Raw genomic sequence first — 16,376 nt, forward strand, 5'->3', positions numbered from 1 at the left:
CCGCCTGCCCCGTCATCCACCGCCTGGTCCCCTGCTCTGCCCTACGCCCTCCCGTCTGCCGTCCCCTGAGCAGGGGCCTCACATCCCCAGGGTGACTGCCAAGGGGGCCAGCGGCACTCACATGGAGAGGATGGGGGCCACACCGTCCAGAGAGGCGATGAGGATGCCAGTCTCGCAGATGACGGCCGTGAGCAGCAGGGCCCATGTGGGCTCCCCGTTGGCCTTCCCGTGGCCAAACACCTGCCAGGAGAAAGGCAGGTGGGCTGGGGGCTGCGGGGGGGTGGCCGCGGCGGGGGGGAGGACGCAGGAAAAAAAGCTCATGTTCGGGCGAGAAGCCGAGCTAGTCGGGTCCAACCCAAAAGAGGTCTCAGAGTTGCGGCAGAAGCAGAAATGGACTTTTCACGGCGTGGCCTGGACCTCACCCAGCCACGTCCAGGAAGCAAACCCGACACCCAGAGGGCAGACGGCGGCCCAGGTACCGTCAGACCCCAGACGCCCTCATCGAGCGCAGGCCAGGGGGCGAGACCCTCGAGCACTGGACGGGGCTCTCCCCACGGCACACGCCCGCTGGGAGAGTTCTGTGAGGGCCCTGCTGCAGGCCCTGGGTCCTCGAGCACAGCCCTGCGGGAGGGCAGGGCTCGGGAGGAGGCTTTCCCACCAGCCTTCCTCCCGCGCGCTAGTCCTGAGAAGGGAAATTCGGGACACGTGGCAGACACAGGGCAGGACAAGAAATGCAGGCCTCGGGGTGGGCTGCCAGTCTGGAGGCGGGGACTGAGGTGGGTCCCACCGTCTTCAACCGTAAAGGCCACGCTCCGGGGCAGGATCTCTGGCCCCTCCTGCCGCGCTCCTTCCGGGGGATTCCCTGCTCGCAGGAGCGGGCTCACCTGAAGGAAAGGGACGATGCCGTCCCGGGCGATGGCCTGCAGCAGGCGTGGGGCCCCCGTCAGGCTCTGCAGGCCAGCCCCACAGGTGGAGAAGAAGGAGCCAATGACGATGACCCAGGGGGACGGCCAGGCCAGCATGCCAATGACGAGATTCCCCTGCAGGGCCTCCCCGAACCTGGAGGGGCGGCGAGCTTTCAGACACGGGCGGAAGGACAGAAAGCTTCTCCCACCTGCTGAGGGGGAACGGCCTCTCCCGGGAGCCCCTGCAGCCCAGCTCTACCAGGGTCTGAGGTCACTGTGCGGGACCCCAGCTCCAGGCTTGAGTAGGAGACAGATGCACAGGTCAGACTCCAACACGCGGGCCACAGGGCCACCTGCTACACACAAAGCTAGAAATCCTGGGATTCTCAATCTCAAAGCTAAAATCACCTTCGAGAAAACCAGCCCTGGCCCCAGAAGTTCCCAGAAGCCATAAATGAAACGTACTTATCTCGTAAGATCACGCCTTCGATGCAAGCCCCAAAAAGCACAATGCAGGAAAGGTCTGCGGCTTGGGTCAAGGACACGGTGGGCATGATGCAGTAGCTGAAGCCAGCCCTGGACCGACCCCACACCCTGCCCACCCCGCCCTGGGCCCCGTGCCGTTTCCTTGCTATGCGGACCTCAGGTCAGTCACGATGGGCCTGGCCTGCAGGGTGACCACCGCAGGTACCGGGCTGGAGACCTCGCCGGCTGGAAAGGGATGAGCTCAGTGAGAAAGGCTCCACTGGCACCGCAAAGCCAGTGAGCCCACCTGACAAGACCGTGACATGATCACACACGTGGCTACACGTTAGTAACACGTCACACGTCACACATCACAGTGCGCTTACTACACGCGGTTGTTCTCGGACAAAGCCACGTTCTACCACCAACCTAGGCTGGCGTCCAGGAGTCTGTGTTTATTTTCCTAAGTCAGGTCAACGCCAGCCCAGCCCCCTCTGAGAACGGATGTGTGGCCAGAACTGCCCAAGGCAGGGAGGCCCGCCCGGAGGCACAGAGGGCCCGGCAGTGAGTGCAGAAGGGCACAGAGCCGCCCCGCCCTCAGCACCTGGCCCCCACGTTCGACCCCCCCAAGGATACAAATGAAAGACGTGGTCACGATGGCCAGAATGGTTCCAGTGGGGATGGACTTCTGGGCGTCCTTGAGGTCCCCGGACCGGTTAGAGCCCGCCATGATGCCTACGGAGATGGAGGGAGAACTGACGGGTCACAGGGACTGATGGCACCTAGGAGATGCCACCCACCTGCCCACCTGCCCGCCCACCCTGGCCCATCTGGGGCAGAGTCAGAACGGGCCTGGGACTTCCTCACGACGCAAAGGAGAGACCCCCAGCCTGCACGTCGGGCCTCACAGAGCCAGGCTGGACCTCTCGTCACATCTTGGGTAGGCTGTTGCAGGACACGTGGGCAGGTGCCCAAATGTCCCCCACGCTCTCCATGGGGACAGCCAGCCCAGCTGTGAACGAAGTCACGGTGGAGACGAGGGCACGGCTCATCCCAGACACCCGCCACGGACGTCAAAACCAGACCTGGCCTCCGTGTGCATCCGCTCCGACCTCATCCCCACTGTGATCTTGGTTGATCCCCGTGGCCGGGAGTGAGAAACTCCCTGGAGAGTGAAGTCAAATGCTGACTCACTTCCGGGGCCAGGCCTGGGTCAGAGCGTAGCTCAGCCTCAGCAGACACCCCGCTGGCCTGAGCCCTCCTCCTTCCCACGCGGTGACTGGCCACCGCCTCCGCCGCCGCCCCCCACCCCGCACCGGTCACTCCATTTGCCACATAAAGTGTAAGTGATTCCTACTGGGATCAAAGAAAATCCAGGTGGTGGCAGGTTCGTTCGACACCTGTGACCCTACCTCAGGCGTGGCCTGACACGCCAGCAGAGCCCATGGGCATGCCACGGGGCGTGGAAAGACCCACGTCCACAGAGGAGGTCTCCCCGCCCTGATCACTGACAGCGGGGGGACAGGAGTACAGGAGAAAGAACTCCCAGGGGCCGGATCCACACCCCCCCACGCCCGTCCAAGTGGCACCGTGACCCCACCTTCGCGGGGAGGCTACCTCCCCCAGCTCCGGGCCTCGGGGAAGGCGGAGGTGAAATTCGGAGCGGGACGAGCAGCCCCTGGGAGGCCAGTCTCCCGGAGCGTGTGGACAGGCCTGAGTGGGGGCCAGGAGCAGGAAGGACAGGCGCGAGGATGGCCCTGGGCCCCTCGGTCGGCCAGCGCCAGCCGGGGGGGCCGGGGCTCCACTGTGCTGGGCCAGGCTGAGGGGCACCCAGGAGCAGGTGTGCGCCCACGGGTGCGTGTGTGAGCGTGCGGACCAGCGTGTGCGTGTGCACCTGTGGGGGACTGTGCACCAGGGCCCTGCGGGAGGTCAGCAGACTCTCTCGTAAGGACACGGACGCTGCAGTTCCCGGCCTCTGACGGCCCTCGGGTCCACTGCTAAGGGCCAAGGTCGCAGGGCCACTCCGAATAACCTGGGCCTCTCACAAGAACACGGACAAGCTCCTTGACGCCAAAAGCTCCTGAGCTCCCCGCTCAGACATACGGGGAATGGAGACCCTTAAGCTCATCTCTGAGCCAAAATGAGAAGAAAGAGGGGGCGGGGGTGGGCGTGTTAGAGCTGAGGGGGCCCGGACCCGCGGGGAGCGCCGAGGCCTCACCGGTCACGGAGGGGAAGTAGATGCCGACCAGCATGGTGAAGTAGGTCATGATGTCAGTGAGCACGTAGGGCAGCCCGCCGGCTCTGCTCTCCTCGGGCACGGGCACCGAGGGCACGCCCTTCTTCTCCACAAACACCCCCTTGTCTGCGTACGCATTCCACAGGTTATCTGTGGGGGGAACAGGCGGGCCATGAGACTCCACACCTGCCATCAGGGCTCCGCCATCGGGTGACCATCCCCACCCCAGACTCCAACTTCACACCAGGACAAGGACGGACGACTGACTAGGAGAAGTTGACCTCTAAGAAAACTATTCTCTCCTAATCTCTGACTGAAAGGTTTTGGTCCTTAAGTCAAGTTTGATGAAAAAACTTACCTTGTACAACAATCTACCCCTGACGAGCTGCCTGAGGGACCCCCACCCATTAATCACTTCCCTTACCAACATCCTAACCCCCGTGCCTGCCGCTTTGCAATTCTAAAGGTAAAGGACCAACTTTGAAGCCCTGACCTGCTGCCTGCACAATTCACCTGGCGTCTACGGCTCTGGGGAGAATCAGCCCAGAGGGACCCCAGTGGGCCAGCAGCTGGGGATGGGGTGAGGTGGCCACAGGCTGGGCAGAAGGACAGGACCCAAGGGACTAAGCTCGGAAGGCCCGGGCCCGGCAGACCTGCCGGACGCTCACCCAGGAGGGCGCCGCTAACCACACCGGGGATGCCCTGGATCTCCGTGACGTTGTTCTGGGCAAAGTACGGGTCGCAGGAGGTGCTGGCCGTGGAGCCGTTGCAGAAGAGGCCCCAGAGCGCGGTGGCCGCTGAGCCGTTGTCGGCAGCGTGGACTTTGGCACAGACGTCGAAGCTGCGTCGGGACAGCGTGCGGTTCCCCAGCAGACAGATCCTGGGCGGGAGCAGGTGGTGAGACGCCTCACCCACTGCTCTTCTCCGTAACCAAGTGGAGTTCGCCGGTCCCTCGTGTGGGACTTCGGACCCCCTCCACTCAGGGTGACAAGAGCATTCGCTTGAGGGACCGCCCGCAGCAGGGTTCCGGCAGCACCGGGCCCCGGTCTGTCCTGCCGCCCTCCGCTCTGGGGCATCGGACGCGCAGTGAGTGGCCCGCGTGGCGTGTCCACGTGTGCATAGCGGCCGCCCCCCCGGCTCCTCCTGGCCCAGCCCGGTGGGGCCGCACGGGGGCTCGCGCGCTCGCTCTGTGACCTGGGGCTACCCCTTTCCGCGACCCTCACCCGAAAGGGGACAAGAGAAGACCCTGCTCAGGGGCTTCCGTGAGGACAGGGCCACAGCCGGGAGGAGCTCGGCGCTGCTGGATGTCACCAGGCCCGTCCTGTCCTTGCAGGCAGCACGGCCACGAGAGCACCGCGACCCGCTCACCCTCGACCCGGCCAGAGTGGGGACGTCTGCGGACACAGCGCGCCATCCCCAGCCCGGCCAACGTGGTCAGTGGTTAAGGCCCGAGCCGCAGACTGGGCCAGGAAGCCGGCCCGGAGGCTGGTGGAGGACTCACGGGATGTCAGGTGGGTCGAAGGCGGTCTTGATGACGCCGGCGTAGATGGCAAGGATGGACAGCACAACGCAGGCCAGGAACACCAGGGCCAGCTTGTTGACGTACTTGACGCCCACGAAGACCACCATGACCATGAGGGCCAGCGTGCAGGTCCCGTATATGCGCATGTTGTGCAGCAGGGCCGTGGCCTCGCCGCCCGCCCCCGCAGCCTGCACGATGGCCGCGCTGGGGGAGATGTAGGTCTGCAGGGCAAGGCGAGGTCAAGAAGGGCCACCTGCCCCTCCCCAAGACGACCACATGAGAGCGCGGGGCCAGGCGCGCCTCTGCGCCTCCCAAAGGGCCCTCTCTGGGGGGCTCGGCGCTGGGCCCCCCTTCCCCCGTGAGCCTCCACACCAGCAGACGCCCCTGGGACAGACCCTCAGGCCGCACGTCTGCGGCCTGGACAAGGGAACCCGCCCGAGACAGCACTTACCAAAAAAATCTCAATGGTCCCCAAAATGTACATGGCCCCCGCGAACGTGGTGCCCAGGTAGAAGCAGAGGCCCACGGCCCCCCCGAACTCCGGCCCCAGAGACCGCGATATCATGTAGTAGGAACCGCCCGCTGCAAATACGCCAGATGGGAGGCAGCGGGTTACGGACCTGCCGCTGGCCGTGAACACAGACCTTCCGGGGCAGACGGGCTCATCCACGCAACGGGGAGCCTGGCCGCAAGGGTGAGACACGCGCCTGCGTCCGCAGGCACCCTCCCCCCGCTGGCGGCTGTCTTTGGAAGCCGTGACTAAATGAGGTCGAGGTCGAGCCACAGTCAGGGGCCTGGACCCCGACGGCCGTGCCCGTAGAAAGTCTGCGGCTGACATCACACCCGAAACCTCGACTCAACTTTCGTCCAAGAAGGTTTAAAAAACCAAGGGCTCTTTAGTCATCCTTCGTGTGTCACACCTACAGATACAGTGACACCCACAGCCTCGCCAGCCCGTCCCTGGTTGTCCTGTCGGTCGACTGAGACCCCACTGGGACACTGACCAGGGACCATGCGTGACACTGGGCACCTGGAGGACATCTCAGGGTGCAGCCCCCTCCTGAAGAGCAAGCAGTGGACAGCGTAGATGTGACAAGAAAATCCCTGGAGGCATTTACATAGATTCCCCGAGAAGAACCCCAATTTCTCAGGGATCCCAAGTGCACGGGCAGGTTCTGGGGGACGAGCCGCAGGGGGGCACCCCACCCTGGCCTTAGAAAAGCCCCACTGTGCCCTCGGTGGGGGGGGGCGCGCCGGGGGAAGGGTCACGTGCAGGTGGGGGCCGGGAGCCGCACGAGTTCCGCTGCCCAGTGGCAGGGTCACTGCCGACGGGGCCTCTGGAAGGGAAGGGCCTGGCCACGCCACGGGGATGTCCGCCCCTCCAGGTGTGGGGATCCATCCTGCAGGCAGGTGAGGGCGTGTCCGCACTGGACCCGCCTTCTGCCGCCCCTGAGGCCGCCCGGGGTGAAGGGTGAACGTCACACGAAGTGGCACGTGCACCACCGTCCACAGCAGAGCCCGCTGGTCACTCCCCGCCATTCCCAGCTCCCCGCGGCACCCTTACCTGGGACCACGCCATTGGTCGCGATCGCACTCATGGAGATTGCGGTCAGCATCGTCTGCAGAAAGACGGGGGCCTTTTAGAAGAAAGAGCATTTGCAAGAGCCACCCCGGGAGGCGGTCAGCACCAGGCCTGGGGCAGCGCCCGCCTGCCGACTCCCAGCTCCTGACCTCAGAGGGCTGCTGAGTAACCGGGCGCCAGAACGCTCAGGACCACAGCCCTGCTCTCTCCCACTTAACCCCCAAAGCTGAGCTCCTGTGAGCCCCCCAGGAAACACCCGACTCAGGACCGCCTCCTGCTTCCAGTGGGCGCCCACTTCCTGATGGGATGCAGGGGGACCCCCTGTAGGCCCCCACCTAGGTGCTCCCCGGGCCACACACCCCACGGGGCTGGAGGACTGCCAGAGCCTGTCCAGGGCGGGCCTCCTCACCCGCTGCTCAGGAAAGCGGCCACACCTGTGGGTTGGGGAGCAACCAAGGACTTCACAACCCGAGGACGGGAAGAAACAGCCCCCGGCAAGCGTGCAGCCTCGGTGACCACCTGACTGCTTCCTGCCAGGGACATTTCTAGCTTAACGAAGGCCCTGCTCTGTATCCTGCTTTTCATCGGTTTTTATTGTGGGGGGGGGGGGGCGGGCGGGGTGATTACTCCAAAGATATTTCCAGGCTCATTAAGTGAAAGCAGCACATGCAGAACAGCAAGAACCTTCAAGCACGACCTTTAAGCACGACACCACAGGACCGGGAAGGCCGAGGACACAGGGGAGGCCCGGGGCGGCCGGGGGACGCGGCTGAGGGACAGGCAGGGTGGCGGACTGGGGTCGAGGGGACTCTGGCTCATCTGCATCGTTTGATTCTTTCAGGCAGGTGGCACTCGGGGGGGGGGTGAGAGCAGCTGAATCACCCTCCTCGTAACAGCAGTGGAGAAAGGTGAGGAGGGAGGCAGGGGGGCAGGTGCTGAGGGCCACTGAGGGGCTGAACCAGGCACGACAAGCTGTCGCAAGAAAAGGCTCCTGGGCCGCTAAGGCAGACGGGGATGTGGGTGCGGAGGCCATGTGGAGGAGGGCATGGTGAGCCGGATGCAGGGCTGAACGTGTCACCAGTGGGCAGGGGACCTGGTCTAAATGCAGGACGGGATGGCCGTGAGTGGTGGCCGCCAGGGGACGCTGACCCCTGGCTTCTGCGGAGGTGGGCCCACGAGACTCCCCCCGGCCCGTCAGCAGCTGGGTGCTGACCTGCGCTCACACCAGCGCAGGTGAGGGGTGCCCTTGGGGCCGGGGACCCCGGAAAGCCCTGACGTCCAGCCGCCCCCGCCCCACTCACGCAGGTGCAGCACACGGACACGATGAGGAAGGACTCCAGGACGCCGGCCGCCCCCACGATCCACGTCAGGCGCAGGAAGAGGATGACGCCCAGGATGTTCTGCAGGCAGGGCAGGTAGACGCCGATGAAGGTGCCCATGCGGGGGCTCTGGAAGAGAGCGGAGCAGGTTCCAGGGCCGGCAGCGCCCCCCCCCAGGGCCCCCCGCCCCCGCCGGGAGCTGAGTCCACACCGCGGGTCCCAGACGCTGTGAAGAGGTCTGGGGGCAGGAAGACAAAGCAAGCCCAGCAGAGGCCACAGCTTCAGTTACGCGGAAAACAGCTGAAGAGGGGCCAGGGCTTGGACAGAACCCAGAGCAGGACCCCCTGAAACTGTGCAAGCCCCTGCGTCCTTGTCTTTGGAAGTAACATGCTGACTCAAGAGTGAACGATTGGGAAACGTGAGGATGTATCAATAGAAACAGAGAATAGCTGTTGGCCTGGGGAACTGGTAGTAATTCAGACTATAATTCTGCCGCGTCGCAAAATCACGAACTCCCAGTTCCCTGAAACATACAGATAAAGGCCTGACACACCTTCCTAAGTTGTTTCTGCAGGAAGCAGACACCCACCAGACGGAACCTGCTGACCACAAGCACACGGACCCCAGACCGGCTGAAACCAGAAGGCTGATGATGCTTGAAACTTCACCTTGATGCCAACCAATCCGAGAACTGTCCACGAGCTGGCCACGCCCTGCTCCTTGACCGCTATAAGACTCCTCACTACCCCTGCAGGGTGGGCACAGTTTCTGAGGCACTAGCCCACTGTGTTCCCTCTTTGCCTGGCAAAGAAATAAAGCGACTCTTTCTCTTTCCTCCAAAACTCTGCCTCCGTATTTCTATTCAGCACTGGTGTACAGAGGCTAAGATTTTGGCAACACCCTCACTGCCCAGGAGTAAGTGGGTGGGGGCAAAACCACGTCACTGCCCCGGGGCAGAGAGGGGAGAGAAGGGCTCGGCCCCCTCCTCCATCAGGGGCACAGCGGGAAGGGGGGGAAGTTAGAGAAAAGACGGGAGCAAGCTGATCTGGGCTCTGTCCGAAGCGACTGCAGTCCAAGTCCTCAGGAGACCACGAAGTGAGGGGAAATGAGAGGCCGGAAGGAAGGGTTAGGGACCGGCCACCATTCCCTAAGCTACAAAGGGCGCAGAAGCACCAAGTCCAGACAGAAATCTGCCGTGTCTTGACCCACCTGGAGGAAGTGGCCAGCGAGGGGAGGGGACCCAGCGAGAGTTCAGAGAGGACATGCCACCTGTGAGTCACCCCCTTCCGGAAGGCCCCGCAGCACGGCCGACCAGAGGCGGCCCGGGAGAGGGTCGCCCCTCCGTGGGGTAACTGCAGGAGGGTGCCTGACAGAAACGCCTTCCGTAACCCCAGACAGACTACAGCCGAGCAAACCTGCCCGGAGGAAAGCTCGGGGACAAGGCCGGGGGCCAGCCCGCCCTGCCCGCCGGCCAGCGTGACAGCAGCGTCAGGCGACACAGTCGGGATTTGGGGACACCTGGCTAAAAAGACAAGAGGACGTTTAATGGGGGAAGCTGCTTAAACTTAGGTGAATAAAAGGAAGAAAAGCTGGAAAGATCTGCTTTGAAAACATTTCCTGTGAAAGGGGCCAGGTTGCCTGAAACGAGGCGTCCCGTGGAGGCTGGGGAGACGTGGCCCAGTCCGCTCGCTGGGCTGAAGGACGGACCCCCTCAAAGGAAGCCGGGGGCTTCTCAGCGTGAGAATGGAAGGTCGACACACAGGAACGCCCGCACCGAGAGAGCTGGCATGGGGCTGGCACAGAGCAGAGACTCGGGGAAGTAACCCAAGGGGGCGCCCGGGGAGCGTGGAGGTGGGTCGGAAGCCTCGGGCAGACTCGGCCTGAGGCCTGAACAGCACCGGGCGGCTGGCTTGTCACGCCTGGGCCCTGAGTGCCAGCGTCCGGGGCAGCCCACCCCCCGTGGACCCGTGTCCTGTTTGTGGATGATGAAAGCGTGAGGGTTCCTGACCCCAGACGCAGGACGGTGGAGAAGGATGAGGAGGTCAACACAAGCTGAGAGCAGCTCCGGCCCCTGCCTTTGGCCTCACGGACCGTGAAACACCAGAAGCAAACCCTCCAGTCTCACGGGCACGGGGCCCCCAGCCGCCTGGCCCAGCCTCAGGCCCGGCCCCTGTCCCTGTGCAGCGGCGAGATGACCCTGAGTCGTCCTGAAAGGCCGTGAGGGGGCCCCCAGCACTCCCATAAAAGGCAGCTTCGAAGGGTCAACCTGACCGGTTACGAGGCCCAAGATACTAGAGGCGTCCAGACCCTGGAGAAGGCACTTTTGGGGGACCGACCCCCCCATCTCTGTGCCCCTTGATCAGAGGGACAACAAGGGCCGCTGCCACCGTCCCCCGGGGAGCCATGCTCAGGGGTGGGGCGGCCGGGTCATCCCGCCAAACCCGCCCACCTGGCCGCACAACGGTTGTGCTGAGGGTCACGGGTGGCCTGCGTCAGCCTCTGGCACGGGCTCCCGGGTCCCCTGGGGACAGAGGCCAGGAGCTGCCTGCCCGGGTTGCGATCTGTCCTAGGCGCTGCGCGCAGCTCCACAGGCTGGGCTTACAGACCCTCCCCGAGGTCTCTGCACAGAATCCTCAGAGGGCTGGGCTCATCTTAGGAGAGGCCCCCAGAGACAAACCCTCAGAAACAAGGCTCCCAGGAAGGTGGCAGCGGGACAAGTCCCGTGACTGAGAAACGAAGCGGGGGGCGGGGAGGAGGGTCTGGGGGATCCGGGGGGGGAGGGTCCGGAGGATCCTGGTGGGGGAGGGTCCGGGGGATCTGGGGGGGAGGGGAGGCCCTGGCGCGGGGCACCTTGGCCTGGCGCCGCCGGCTGTCCTCGGCCTCCTCGTGCTCCGCCGCGCCCTGGCTCAGGTTGGTGTAGTTGGCCAGCTTGTTGAGCAGCGAGGACACCATGGGATTACTGTCCATCTCCTCCTGTTTGGGGCCGAGAGGTGGAGTCAGTGACCCCCCCGACCCCGAGACGCCCCAGACCGACCAGCCCGACCTCCCAGCAGGGCTCCCGCTCCACGTGCCCAGCGGGCCAACGGTCAGGGCTCAGGGCCCCGGGGCTCCCCGGACGGCCCAGCCCCAGCCCCTCCGCGGGGCTCCCCGAGGCCTCTGCCCGGACCCCAGGGCACCGGGAGGCTGGGGTCTGCTCCCGCGGGCGCCGCCGCCTCCGCTCTGAAGGGGGGAGTGGGTGGGGGTCACCTGCCTCGAAGAGCGCCATGCTCTTCCTTTCGAAGGCTGCCTCTCCGCCCACCTCCACGCTGCCGATGAACGGGCTGCTCTCCCCGGGGCTTCCATCTCCTGTGGGGCAGGGCTCGGTCAGATGGGGAAGGGATTAAAGGCGGCCACGAGGGAGCTGGAGGAGGAGGGCCCCCCAGGCGCTTCTCTGCGTGCCTCGGACTTTTCTAAGTTATCTGTCGGGGGGCGAGGGACCAGGTGGAGAGAACGCCAAAGGTGGCGCTGGGTCCAGGAACCTCAAGTCCCACCCCGGCCCTTTTGGGTCCCGCAGGACAAACAGCTCAAGACCAGCAGCTCCAGACAGGCTGGCCTGTGACCATCCACGGCTGGGATGGGGTGGGGACCGGCACTTGTACCAGGTGGCGCTGAGGTTCGCTGCCTTGTTCCGACAGCAGCTTCAGGTTTCCAATTCCCCCAATCCCGGTGGATTACGGCGGCCTCACCGGTGACCCCATTAGCTCAGAGAACAGTCCCCACGGGGAGTGTCACGGAGCCCACACGTAGGCGCACGGCCGGCAGGTGGCCCATCGCGGCCCTGCTGTCTCCACGGCTGTTTCTGTCAGGAAGCCCTGACCTGCCGTCCCCAGCTAGAGTATATCAAGGTCCTGGGCGTGGCCAGGCCGCAAAGGAGCGAAGGGTCAGCCCCGACTCACCCTGGGAGCTCCTCCCAGATCCTGAAACGTGAGCCTTACCAAGTGCTCCCAATTCAAAGCAGAGAGAAAAACCCTGATGGCATCGCTCTGATTCCCAGCCCTGCCCCATCCCACCGGATCAGGAGCAATGCCATCCCAGAAGCCACCAGCAGGGACATGGGATGAGCTCGGAGACACCGGCACCCCTACCTGGGCCCACCTGCACGTCAGCCCCACCCACAGGCCTTCCACAGGTGATGTGACCCTGTATCAGAAGGACTGAGTGAGGACACCAGGAAAAGGCGCTCCAAACTGGCTTTTCTCAGGCCCCCAGGGGCCCTGGGCCAACCCTGAGCATGACCTTAGCGGGGAATCACCTGCTCACCAGGTCCCGTCAGGGGTGACGCCCGACTTCCTGATGGAATCCCCCAAATCCCCAGAAGGAAACCAAAGCCCAGACGCACAGGGAAGGGGGCCCACAGTCCATCCCCCGTGAACTTACGCGCCTGCCCCTCACAACGGACACAAATTCGGGAGCCGCCGGGGTCCAGGCATCGCCCCTCACCCCCCACTCAGCTGTCCAGTCCCCCGAAATCCACAGACCCCACTCAGCTCCACGCCCATCCACCAAGGCCTCCCAGACCCCTCCCCGGAAGGTTCCCAGGGTCTGGCCCGCGGAAGCCGCATGGCAGGCAGAGCCCTGCCCTCCTGCTGGACGGACCCTGTGTCCCTCACTGCCGAGCCCCAGTGACCAGCTCGGGGGCAGCAGAAGGCCCGAGGAAGCCAGTGGCCGGGGAACTGCTTGGTGCAGGAACCACCAGCAGATGCCGGGACCAGGGGCGACACCTGGAGGGGACGGGGCAAGGACCCCCCCCCCACCACGGCCCCACGAGCCACCTGCTCAGCACCATGGGGCAGGGGCAGTGCCAGGAAGAGCCGACCACCCACTGAACCAAGGGTCAAGGTGAACACGAGGGTCACAGGCTGACCAACACCCAGGAGAGAACATGACTGCTTGGGTCCCCGGATTCCAGCACGAGGAGCTTGAAGCAAACCAAAGGAGGGACCGGCCCTCTTCAGAGGCCTCGGAGGACACGGGCCAGCTCCGGAACATTCTGGAAAGAGGAAGAAGATGGAAGCAGCCCGATTCTTTCCATAAAGGACGTTATTGGGCTGACGGTGAAATCTGAATAAGACTTCAGTCAATGAAAACGTCCTGATTTTGGTGACCGTACTACATGGATCATGAGAGAAAATGTGCTTGTTTTAGGAAACACACAAAGGGCATCACACCCGCTGCCTGTTCTCAGCAAATCAGGAAGGAACGTGTGAAAAGGGGGAGCAGGGTGGGGAGAGGCATAAGGCAGGTGGGACCAATGCTCAGGCAGATGACGCGTGATCCTGTGCCCTTGAAAGTTTTCTGAAGTCAGAGTTCTGAAGCTGGGTCAAAACAAAGCTTAAAAAATACCACCACATCCAATTAGACGAGGAATCACTCCTGAGCGCCCTCCCCCAGCTCCGCAGGTGTCTCCAGGAGAGCGCCGGCCTCTCTCCCTCCTTCCGGCCTCAGGAGAGCGCCGGCCTCTCTCCCTCCTTCCGGCCTCAGGAGAGCGCCGGCCTCTCTCCCCACTTCCGGCCTCAGGCGGGCTCCTGCTCAGCATCCTCTTCCTGGGAATAATGACTGCATTTTTCTGGTGGTGACAATCCTGCTTCTGGTAACGAGACACAAGCGTTTCCGACTGGGTTTCTGGCGTAAACGGAAGCTGTGAAGAGCTCTCTGCAGACCAGACTCTGGAGGACACGCAGGCCGGCCCTGTCCCGGTCAACAGGCTTCAGCCACGCAGGCCAGGGTGCCGGCCACCCCGGGAGGGGTGTTGGGTTCTCCCTCTGCCCCAACCTTGGACAAATTCGTGGCTCCCGGGTCTCGTGTTTCTCGTCCAGGGAGAGGCGGCCACCATGGACAGAGCCTCCACTCAGCTCAGGCCCAGCTGCCCAGGTGCCCCTGCCGCCCCCGCCCGGGAAGCACAGCCTGGTCCAGGGGGCTCTGGAGGGTCTGTCTGAATGCCCACCGGGCACGGGGCGGATGGGCACCTGCAACCGCGTTCCATACACAGAGACGACATCTTTCTTGGAGCGTCTGATGTTCCTGGTGGCTGGGAAAGTGAGACCACGACCTCAAACAGGAGCTGAGGCAGCGGGCCCATCCGCCGTGACGGGCGCTGGGGGCGGCCCGGAACCGAGGATTGGAAAGGAGCAGAGTGGGCGAGAAGTGCCTGGGCGAGGGGGCCCGGGGAGACCACCAGGATCAACTGATTCGAGGCAGGTGGACGTTAGCGGCTTATTTACACACAGGACGACCGCGGAGACCGGGGAGTGGGAAACGGTGCCGTGAACGCCCCACAAAGGCCAGGATGGCCCGCCCCGTGGGGACACGTGTGCTGGGCACGTGTGCACAGGAGCCCGGGGACGGCCAGGACTGGGCTGTCAGGCTGTGAGGCTCTGGTCTTGCATCTCGCTGCTTATAACGAGAATTAGCACACAGAGCGAGCACAGAGAACGGGGGAACGCACACAAAACGCACAGGAGGAACAGCACACGCCCCAGCATCTCCGTAAGTCCCCCCCCACCCCCCGACCCCCCTGGTTTGGGGGCTGCACCGCCCACACCAGAGGTTACGGCCAACAGTGAGTCTCCTTATCCGTCGTAAACCAGCGTCTTAATCGCTAATCCTTTAACGAGAACACGTTTCCCTTCGTTTCTGAGAAGGCAGCCCTCGAGCGAGCTTTCCAAAGCGCTGGGGGACCCAGCGGAAAGAAGAGGCTCACGTAGGAGCCTCGGGCAGCCATCTCTTCCTCGACCTGCTGGAGCCGAGACTCTTGGTTAAAAATCAAACGCTTCTACCTGAGGGACACACCTGCGATCCCATCCCACAAGATGCAAAACCATCACAAGCTACCCGGGTGAGCCCTAAAATCCCCATAATTGCCTTCAGCTCTGGAGAACACTCAAATCTCAGTTTTTATTTTTCAAGGGCGGAGCAGGTTACAACTCAAGTCTTCACAAAGGAATCTGGTACACACCCCCCCCGGGGCCTGAGCCCTTGGTACACGCTGGGGGCTCTGAAGGCCTCAGGCTCTGGGTGGACACCCCTCCCGCCTCCGCCGGGACTCTGATGGCACTCGGCACGACCCTGCCAGGCCCGGTCGCGGCTCTGGAGGGCAGGGGTCCTCCTCTGGCTGAGACCCTCCCCCCATGTTTCGGGGACGAAGCCCCTCACCTGGGCTTGCGCCCGCTGCGGACTCTCCTTGTTCACGACGATGAGGACCCAGGACAAGCCCGAGCAGAGGGGATCCCGGGGCGCAGGGCCCGCCTCACCGGCCCCGCCGCCTCCGTCCTCCTGGGGCGGGTCCCCCGAGGTCACCGGGCGCCCTCGCTGCGCAGCGGTGGCTGCCAGGCCGTGTGGGAGGGGTCCCACCGACGGTCAGGTGTCCTGGGCCACGCCGGCCGGGAGGGCAGGATCCACACCTGCTGTCTCCGGGCAGGAGCGCTCGGGGCCTCGTTCACCTGCTCTAACGGACGGGCCGGTCTGGGCCGTCAGATGTGTAGTCACAGAAACGGCCTGGAGGCCACGCGATTAACACCACCCCACCCCCCACCAGAGCTGGCTCCCCGCCTCGCGCACAGACGGGGCTTTCGGCCTGCTCGTTTCACGCGGCAGGGGCCGCCGGTGGGCTCACCGCGCAGAGATCACAGCCTGACGTGGTCCAAGGTCACAGCCCCCGCAAGCCCGGGACCCCTGGACCCCTAGCGTCCAGTCGGGCGGGCGCAGTGGGCGGGGAGGCCCTGCCAGGCCGGGAGGTCCCTCAGAGCCCAGCCACCTCGCACGCAACTCACCCCTCTCGTCACCGAGGAAGGGGGCTGATTCAGTTTTAAAACAAGGATCCTTCGGCCAGTAAACCCACGTGGAACCAACAAAGCTCAGAATCTCATCACACTCCTCCCCATGGGACACCGTGGCCGGGACACGTCCAACCGGCGGGAGTACCCGCGTGCTGGGGACGCCCGAGAACGGCCACGCTGTGGACGCAGCACAAGAAGGGCCGAAGGTGCCCGGGACCCGAGGGGACAGGAGGGAACTGGGGGGGCCGCACAGAAACAGCTGACGAACACGCAGGACACGCCCACAGCACCGCCCCACACACCGGCATCGGGAGGGCGGGCGCCTGTATGCGCGCAGAGCTGCCCGTCAGAGAGTCTGCAGCCTGGGACAGGTGACCCCCCCACCCAGCTCACAGCTGGTGAGTTCAAACACCCCGGGAGCCGCGGGCAGGCATCACATGGCCCGAGTGCCGGCCCCTTGGCCTCTGGCTGCACCACCAGCTCTGGACTGCCGACGTCCACTCACACCCGAGTTTTGCTTTTCTAGGACACAG

The 16,376-nt window shown here is 64.3% G+C and overlaps 1 protein-coding gene across 7 annotated transcripts in view; it reads right to left on the bottom strand.

Annotated features, from left to right (window-relative positions):
- The window catches only part of SLC12A7 (solute carrier family 12 member 7), a 67,346-nt gene that overhangs the window by 16,859 nt on the left and 34,111 nt on the right, over positions 1–16,376 (bottom strand). For 5 of the 7 annotated variants that reach the window (XM_057540503.1, XM_057540502.1, XM_057540504.1 and 2 more), the window contains exons 2-13: positions 11,280–11,374; positions 10,880–11,002; positions 8,012–8,158; positions 6,693–6,747; positions 5,580–5,710; positions 5,108–5,349; positions 4,275–4,486; positions 3,589–3,756; positions 2,007–2,105; positions 1,371–1,428; positions 885–1,059; positions 122–240 (exon numbers count right to left, since the gene is read on the bottom strand). In XM_057540503.1, the coding sequence (XP_057396486.1) occupies positions 122–240; positions 885–1,059; positions 1,371–1,428; positions 2,007–2,105; positions 3,589–3,756; positions 4,275–4,486; positions 5,108–5,349; positions 5,580–5,710; positions 6,693–6,747; positions 8,012–8,158; positions 10,880–11,002; positions 11,280–11,374 (1,624 nt within the window). The remainder of the gene's footprint in view (positions 1–121; positions 241–884; positions 1,060–1,370; positions 1,429–2,006; positions 2,106–3,588; positions 3,757–4,274; positions 4,487–5,107; positions 5,350–5,579; positions 5,711–6,692; positions 6,748–8,011; positions 8,159–10,879; positions 11,003–11,279; positions 11,375–16,376) is intronic. The other 2 variants (XM_057540506.1, XM_057540505.1) reach the window with 1 other exon arrangement.

This window comes from Balaenoptera acutorostrata, chromosome 2 (genome assembly GCF_949987535.1).
Source record: "Balaenoptera acutorostrata chromosome 2, mBalAcu1.1, whole genome shotgun sequence".
NCBI lineage: Eukaryota > Metazoa > Chordata > Mammalia > Artiodactyla > Balaenopteridae > Balaenoptera > Balaenoptera acutorostrata.